At 42.0% G+C, this 8627-nt stretch overlaps 1 protein-coding gene across 1 annotated transcript; it reads right to left on the bottom strand.

Moving 5' to 3' along the window:
* Positions 1-232: 232 nt before the first annotated feature.
* LOC134088375 (major histocompatibility complex class I-related gene protein-like) lies at positions 233-5699 on the bottom strand. Its single transcript, XM_062542313.1, has 7 exons — positions 5573-5699; positions 4806-5066; positions 4350-4628; positions 3560-3847; positions 1975-2088; positions 1256-1477; positions 233-1066 (listed from the first exon to the last, which is right to left on the bottom strand). Exons 1-7 carry the CDS (start codon positions 5625-5627, stop codon positions 1011-1013), a joined length of 1275 nt encoding a protein of 424 aa, XP_062398297.1. The 5' UTR covers positions 5628-5699; the 3' UTR covers positions 233-1010.
* Positions 5700-8627: the final 2928 nt, after the last annotated feature.

Consider the following 8627-nt stretch of genomic DNA (forward strand, 5'->3'; position numbering starts at 1 on the left):
TTGATCTTAATCTGGTGATAGCCAGGCTAGGGTATTCTCCTGTGTAGCAGGGTGAACAGGGGGAACAGAGAGGACACATCACTAAGTTGTGATGCTTGAATTTCCCCTTGGGGATCAATAAAAGTAAGTAAGTAAGTAAGTAAGTAAGTAAGTAAGTAAGTAAGTAAGTATGTATGTATGTATGTATGTATCTATCTATCTATCTATATCTATCTATATCTATCTATATCTATCTATCTATCTGGTGTTTGATCAGACAGCAGGGGGAGCCAGAGCTGCAATCAGGGGGAACACCAACAAATCCAAACAACCTGCGGGCTCTATTCTGGCAATCAGAAACCGGTGATGAGAGGCATAAACTTAACAGACATAAGGCAATAAGGCATGACAAATCAACACTTGAGTGTAAGATAGGAGTAAGCTTTGTGTTGCACTGTGTACCACCTTGTGCCGGGTGCGTGATAGGAGCCACCATCACAAGGGAGCACATGGGGCTCAGCTCTCTACTATTAACACACTGGAGGTCATGATAATTACATCAGAGCAGCCACTGCACTGGGTCGACATTATAAAAGCTCCTTGAGTGGTTTTGGCTCTAATGATGTGGTGACTTCAATCTTCTCTGGAACATCTGTACCTGTAAAAGAGGAAAATGGCACCAGTTCAGTCAGAACAGAGGTGATCTTGTCATGGTTTATGACTTTGTTCTGTCAACATTTATCTGCAAAATGCACTAAATGCCAAAGCCCAAGACCGGTTGAACATGGATTAATTCACTGAACAAAACTTGTACTTAGAAAATGAACTCAAAGTCCAACTGTTCTGCTCAAAACCAAATTCTCAAAACATGAAACCAAGAAGTCAGAGAATGTCTACACACACTGAACCACATGGACACAACCTCTGAAAATGTGAAACACGTTTACATCAGCTGAGCTGTAATTGGTTCTATGACTGCAGTGTGCTGTAGGGAGGTGGACTCTACTGTATGTATTCTCTCTTTGACAAACTCACTTACTTGAGGCAGATATGGAGTCTCTCAATAAGGCATTCTGGGAGTCCTCACCTGTAACACAGTGACATATGCCAGTCAGAAAGAATCTGTTGCTATACCGAACACAGCATCTCTAAAAGAGATCTGTTGCTATGGTACTGAGAAAAGAGATCTGTTGCTATGGTACTGAACACAGCATCTCTAAGACTAAGAGAGGGAGGGACATAGACAGTGGCACATAAATATTGTAAACATACTCACTTGAGGCAGCTGAGTGGTTACTCGACACACTAGTCTGGGAGCCCTTTTCTGTGACACAGTGACACATTCCAGTCAGAAAAGAGATCTGATGCTGTGATACTGAACACAGCATTTCAAAGACTATTTGAGACAGACAGACAGTGGCACATACAGTAAATATTATAAACCTACTCACTTGGGGCAGCTGTAGAGTTCCCCTCTGTGGGAGTTCTCTTGGAGCTCCTACCTGTAACACAGAGACACATTCCAGTCAGAGAAGAGATCTGTTGCTATGATACTGAACTATACTGAAGACTGTATGAGTGAGGGACACAGACAGCGGCACATAAATATTATACATTCCCCATGCAGTTGCACATTTTGGTTAACTAGTAAATTGTTCTGAAATATATTTGCTCGATATTAAGTTTCCAAACATTCTCTCATTACAACATTCAAGACAAGATGACACAATAGCCTGTTAGTTGAGTGGAGTAGGCAATGTATTAGTGTAATGTGTGGAGTATATATTGTATTGTACCTAATAGCCTGTTACAGTTTAGCAGCAAACATTCTGCGCAATAAAAACATTCAACATGGTATGACATAAGCACCTAGCAATGACTATGACTTAAAAGCCAAACGGTTTTCAAACCCACCAGGACATTGTTGTCTGAATGACACTAATGACTTTCTATGAGAAACTGAAACATGCTACTTTACTCTCACAGCTGTTTTACCTGCACACATCTTCTTATACACGATAAAGACGATAATGGCTCCCACCAGGCAGCACACAGACAACACCAGTGCAGAGGACGTGATGGCTGTAGTTACCGAGTCCCAATCACGCTCTGCCAACAAAGCAAATCAGGAACACTGATCAAGCACAGCAGCAATTTACCTTAAGAGTCATTGCATGAGAAAACCAGGCAGAGGTGGGAAGATGGGGGTCGGCCAAATCGGCTCATACTTTGTATATGTGATAAGTATGTGGAACTATGAACAGCCATATACTTAAAACCCTCCATCTGTTTTTTGTTATGGAGTTCTGGGACCCCTCTCAGAGACCCTCAAAAATCCAACAATTCATGGCTGAAAATGACTGAAATTGCCATTTCTACCCTGATTATCCTGATAAAGATATGAACATAAGCTTTATATTTCCATAGAGCCTAGGTAGCATAGTTTTAAAGACCAAAAGGTGCACCGAGGGGTTATCTACACCACTGAAAGCAGAATTTTCCTCCCTCTAAATTTCGGTCATTTTTAAGAAGCATTATCTCGTATTCGCAGTGGTTTTGGTGGATGGTTTTACTGTTGCTGGAGAAAGGAACATCTACTGATTCAAAAATAATTGTCGTCTAATTGGGCCACACATAATGTGTGCCGTGCCAGGAGGGTCTTTAGCAGGATTTGTCGTGTTTTGGCCTATGATAAACCATATTCAGATCGCCATCACATGGCCATACCATGGCATTACATCACAAACAGATGTAATGGCAGATGTTTGCGATGTAATGGCATGGTATGGCCACTCGGTGGCGATCTGAATAGTCTAGTTTCAAATGTATGACAACCAAGAACAACTGTGCATGCAGAGGTCTGCACTCTTTGAGTGCTTTTCTAGTTAATTAAAGCTTTCTTTAACAATTTGTCATACAGTGACACAAAAATTGACCATAAATTACCCTATAGTGAGATATTATTACCTGTTTTATTATACTCCAAAACCCGAAAACCCCCCGTAAAGACCCTCCTGGCACGGCGCACATTATGTGTGGCCCAATTAGACGACAATTGTTTTTGAATCAGAAGATGTTCCTTTCTCCAGCAACAGTAAAACCATCCACCAAAGCCACTGCGAATGTGAGATAATGCCTCCTAAAAATGACCAATTTTAGAGGGATGAAAATTCTGCTTTCAGTGGTGCAGATAACCCCCTAGTGCACCTTTTGGTCTTTAAAACTATTCTACCTAAGCTCTATGGAAACATAAAGCTCATGTTCATATCTTTATCAGGATAATCAGGGTAGAAATGGCAATTTCAGTCATTTTCAGCCATGAATTGTTGGATTTTTGAGGTTCTCTGAGAGGGGCCCAGAACTCCACAACAAAAAAGAGTTTGAGGGTTTTAAGTATATGGCTGTTCATAGTTCCACATACTTATCACATATACAAAGTATGAGCCGATTTGGCCGACCCCCATCTTCCTACCTCCTGCTGGTTTTGCCTGGTTTTCTCGTGCAATGACTCTTAAAGCACATTCATACTATGGCAGTCCATTCAATACCATTCAATGTCATCTCAAAACCCCTGTCATACCCAAATCAATGGCCAGCTTGTTGTCCAGGCTGAGGTGTTCAGCTGTGCAGGTGTAGTGGTGATGCTGTAGTTCCTCTGCGCTGACCTCCAGGCTCTTCCTCATCTGGTACGTCTCATCTCCATTGGGCAGCAGCTCCCCCCCAGTGATCTGGTGGTCAGACACAGGCTGGTCGTCTCTGAGCAGGGTCAGGTTGATGTGACGGGGGTAGAAACCAGTGGCCAGACAGGTCAATAGAGCCCCTGCAGAGCCTGGAAGTGTCCTCCAAAGGAGCCTGACTCTGGGCTTCACTGGAAAAGGAGAGAAACAACTCTGTTAGAAGCAGCAAAAAAAAATCCTTTTAGACAAGAAAGGATCACCACCGTACACTGGTCAATTTACTTTTTATTACTGAGCAAAGCGTACCGTATTCTGCTTCGCCAGGCTCAATTTTATGACGTCTGGCCTTTACAGCGTTTTACTGGTTGAATGAGTGTCTATATGATTGTCTCTCGTGAACTGTATGTTCCTGTGTATCTATGCCTTTTAAATGAATTACATTAATGAATTTGAACTTGAATTTGTCTCATCTCTTGATGACATTTTCAGGGAAGGTCTGAAATGACCCAAGAAAGAAACGATTTTGGGAGTGATCCGTATCACCGTCTGGATACAGGATACAGGAGGCTCGCTTGGCAGAGGTCTGCGCTCTCTGAGTGCTTTTCTAGTTTACTACATAACTATGTTTACTCTCTTTAGTCACCGGAAGCTACTATGTGTTTTGGATTTCAAAAAAATAAATGAAAATATTACCTTTTTTCTGAACACGATTCTTCTCATTCCCAAGGTGTTTGTTAAGTTGGCTAATGCAGTTGGGGTAGTAAGCGTTTTCATACAGGAAATTAAAATCGTCAGGCCAAATAGTGTCCACTGCGTGTGGCCACACGCGGTCAGTGTGGAGGGTGTTCAGTTGTGGGTTGTAATAGCGGACGTCTCCAGACTCCCCATTGAAGGCGTCTCTACTGATGAGACCCCCTTGCAGACTGGCCTCCTCTAAACTGCATCCCGCGGTTCGTTGAAAAACATAAATATCTAGAAAACAACAAAGCAATAATACCTTTGATGAATTTTGCAACATATCAAAGTGCATTAAGGATCCGTTTCATTCTGGATTTAAAGGGGACATTGCTGCAAATTAGAATGATTAATCTGCCATTAATGTCCTTGTCCCAATCATCAGAGTCAACACCTGTAGTAGAACTGACTCACTGTTTGTGTGGTTCAAGTGGTCCTTTAGATATGCCGCTCTGTCTCTCATACGGCTATGTACATATCCAATAAAAAGTCCAACAAAGGTTATATCGGAGTTGTCTGCTGCTGTGGAGTGGTTAGCCCCTCTGTATATAAGCTTGTCGTCATTTGTGTCATAGTATCCAATCTGAATATCATCCAGCATGGCCACAGCACTGAACTCTGGGAAGGGAGTCTCTCCTTTGATGAATGTAACAAACATCCACAGGGAATGAGAGCCTAATGGCAGGAAAAGAAAGATTAGGGGTGATGCAGTGTGGTTCAGGAGGCAGAGGAGTTGTCCAGCAACGGGAAGGTTGCCGCTTTGAGTGCAATGTCTCCTGACCCTGTTGAAGTGTCCTTGAGCAACACGGTTAAAAAAAATAAATCTAAGTGTTATTATCTTATATCAAAACTCTATTTGGTATTGTTTCTAGTATGAAAAGATTTACCAAAAGATAATTTTGACTTAATTTAACAAGACTTTGACTTATTTTAAGGAGTCTTATCAAGACAAACATCCTTAATGCACTGGCAGATGAATTTGCTTGTTTTAGGACACATTTGCTTGTTTTCAGGAAGAATTGTGTTAAAACAAGTCTAACCTTTCTTAAATTAAGTGTCAAGAGTCAAATGATTTCCTCAACTAAGCACACGGAAGTGTAAAGCCCTCATCAAATCTGTTTGTGACAGACGGGGTAAAATGACTGATTGATTATAATTCTGAAGATTTATCATGATCTCACCTGCAGTCCCCCTCCCGTGAGCTAAAAGAAGGATCAGGATCAAGAGTTTTTTCATGCCGAAATAATTTCCTGAAAATAAAAACTAGCTTGGACACGAAACACTTGTTTTTCCTCAGGTGTCTACTTCACTCAAAGTCCATCTCTAGCATGCTTGGACTTTGATATGAGTGATAAGTGAGTTATTCCAGTCACAAGTGAGAAGGTGATAACACCCGCCTAAGCTGTTCCTTCCGGGTAGATCTGATCACGCTGCCAGTTTGTATGTTTTCCTTTCTTTGAAAAACTAAAACATGCTGTTTTACTCTCAAAGCTGTTTAACCTGCATACATCTTATACACGATAAAGACGATAATGGCTCCAACCAGGCAGCACGACGTGATAGCTGTAGTTACCGAGTCCCAATCACACTCTGGCAACAAAGCAAATCAGGAACACTGATCAAGCACATCAACAGTTTCAACTCTCTTATATTCCTACAATGCCAGTTCATTCAATACCTAAACCAATGGAGACAAGACACACTGAATACTAATACTCATTTAACAGAGCCAATATAATCCCAAACCCGTTCTATCACGCTGCCAGTTCATATGTTGTGGCTGCTCTCCTGCTAGTCTCAGACTGATCTGGGTGCTCTGTATTTGCACAACTATGAAGTAAGCTGGGTTATTACATTTCAATATGCCATGTGTTCTGGAAGAGCAAGTTATCTGTTGCTTTATGATTAAGTAGCACATTTGATGAGAGGTTACTTATGTTGTTTGCTAAACCATACCAGGGGTAAAGTCTGATGCTTGGTTAGTGTATGGTTAGTGTATGTATGTACATGGTTAGTGTATGGTTAGTGCTTCGTTAGTGTATTGTTCGTGTTTGGTTACTGCTTGAGCAACATCCTTATAGGCAAGTCCCAACACTTGATGGTTATCTTGGTAACGGATTTGGGCAGTTACTTCAGGCAGCTTTTTTCCTATTCAAATGAACTGAGAGGCATTTGTCACTCAAAATAGGGAGGTCACATTGACGTAGAAAGTACATTAGGCGTATCTGTGTTTAAATCTGAATTGAACAATGATGAGCTGGCCTAAATCTGAATTGAACAATGATGAGCTGGCCTATAGAGAGGAGGTGGAACACCTGGTGGGGTGGTGCACCGTAAACAACCTGGACCTGAATGTCAAGAAGACAAAAGAGGTCATCATTGACTTCAGGAAAAAACGAACTACACACACACCCCTCCACATAGACGGTGCTGCTGTTGAAACAGTCGAGACCATCAAGTTCCTGGGGGTGCATATCTCCAGCGACCTCACCTGGACCCACCATACATCCTCCCTGGCCAAGAAAGCCCACCAGCGAATGCACTTTCTCAGACGGCTAAGGAGAGCCCATCTTTCTCCAGACATCCTCACCACCTTCTACAGGGGAACGGTCGAGAGCATTCTGAACAACTGCATCTCCATCTGGCATGAGAGCTGCTCTGCCATGGCCCTGAAGTCACTCCAGAGAGTGGTGAGAGCCGCTGAAAAGGTCATTGGCACTTCTCTCACCCCCATCAAAGACATTGCCAAAAACCGCCACCTGGCAAAGGCAGGAAAAATCATTGCCGACCCCACACACCCCAACCATGAACTGTTCTCCCTCCTGCCCTCAGGAAGGCGCTACCGAGGCCTTAGGTGCAGAACAACTAGGTTCTGCAATAGCTTCTTCCCTATAGCTATAAGACTTTTAAACTCTAAGTAACCCCCCCCCCCCCCAATACTGTGCTTATGGGTATATAGCTAAAATATTTATTATCTATTTATCAGTGACTTTTTAAAATCTTTTATCTTTGTTTTTATGCGGAGTCAGTGGCAACGACATTTCGTTCCACTTTGTAACTACAAGGTGAAATGACAATAAAAACCTCTTGACTCTTGACTTGACTTGAACAGGGTAAATATATCCCCCCAGATTGCTAAAATAAGACTAAAAAAACATGCTATATTCTTCACGCTTAACACAAGCCTGTTCCCAGATCTGTCTGCTTTCAATCTATCTTAAAACAGCACTCATCTGAAATGTGTAATGTGTCGCTTTGTCCACTAGAGTGCATCCATAATTGGATCCAGCGTAGATGAGGTGACACTTTATTAGAGGCAGATAGATTATAACACAAACACTGAATAGCATGTTTAAAACGTGTGCACAGCAACTGTGTGTTTAAAAAGACTATGGTTAAATTGTTACATAACTCTATAAAAATAAATACTAGGGGTGGGCGGATCGATATAAATAATCGATACTATCGATGCCCAAGCTGGTATTGGTATTGATCGATCCAATTGTAATAGTATCGATATTTTAATTAAAATGTCTCCTCTACGTTATTCTTTGCTCATGTCTCCGACTACAATCCTAAGCAAACGCTGTTTCACATCTTTGAACGAGCCTCCTGCCGCTCTGCTGTGATTCGTTGTCGTGCCGTCACGTGACTCACTAACCCCACACGTAGAGGAGCAGAGGCACTTTGAGTGAGAGACGCCGAGAGGCAGAGAAGCGCTGTGTGGAGCTACTTTACAGTTAGTTGGCATAGTCATTTCAAAGAGGCAGAGAATACCCAGGTAGCTTATAGTAAGAGTAGGCTAATAATATTTTCCTCATATCGAGTTGCAGTGGTGTGAATTAGAAGTTGCACGTAGTTGCAAGCCGTCGCAGAGCATTCAACATGTTTAATCGTAGTCGCAAGGTTTTCGAACGTCACGGCTCGTCTCGTCTCGTCGGGAACCTACTGTAGGAGCTCAGTGATGTGGCAGTGACAACACAAATCTCTGAAGTCATAAATCCTGTTTATTCACCGTTCTGCTTTTCTCCCATCTTGTTCTGTTCCTGCTCTCCTCTCCAGAATCATCTCACCATATCAACAACACTCTCATCAAAGACTGCAGAATTACATAGCCTACTCTGTGTTCAATACATCTAAATTAATCACATATAGAGTGACCCTAATCTTTGCTGTGAAAGTATTTTACGTTTTCAAATTCAAATGAATCATTGAATAATCAGCATTAGTGACATT

This window comes from Sardina pilchardus, chromosome 8, assembly GCF_963854185.1.
Source record: "Sardina pilchardus chromosome 8, fSarPil1.1, whole genome shotgun sequence".
NCBI lineage: Eukaryota > Metazoa > Chordata > Actinopteri > Clupeiformes > Clupeidae > Sardina > Sardina pilchardus.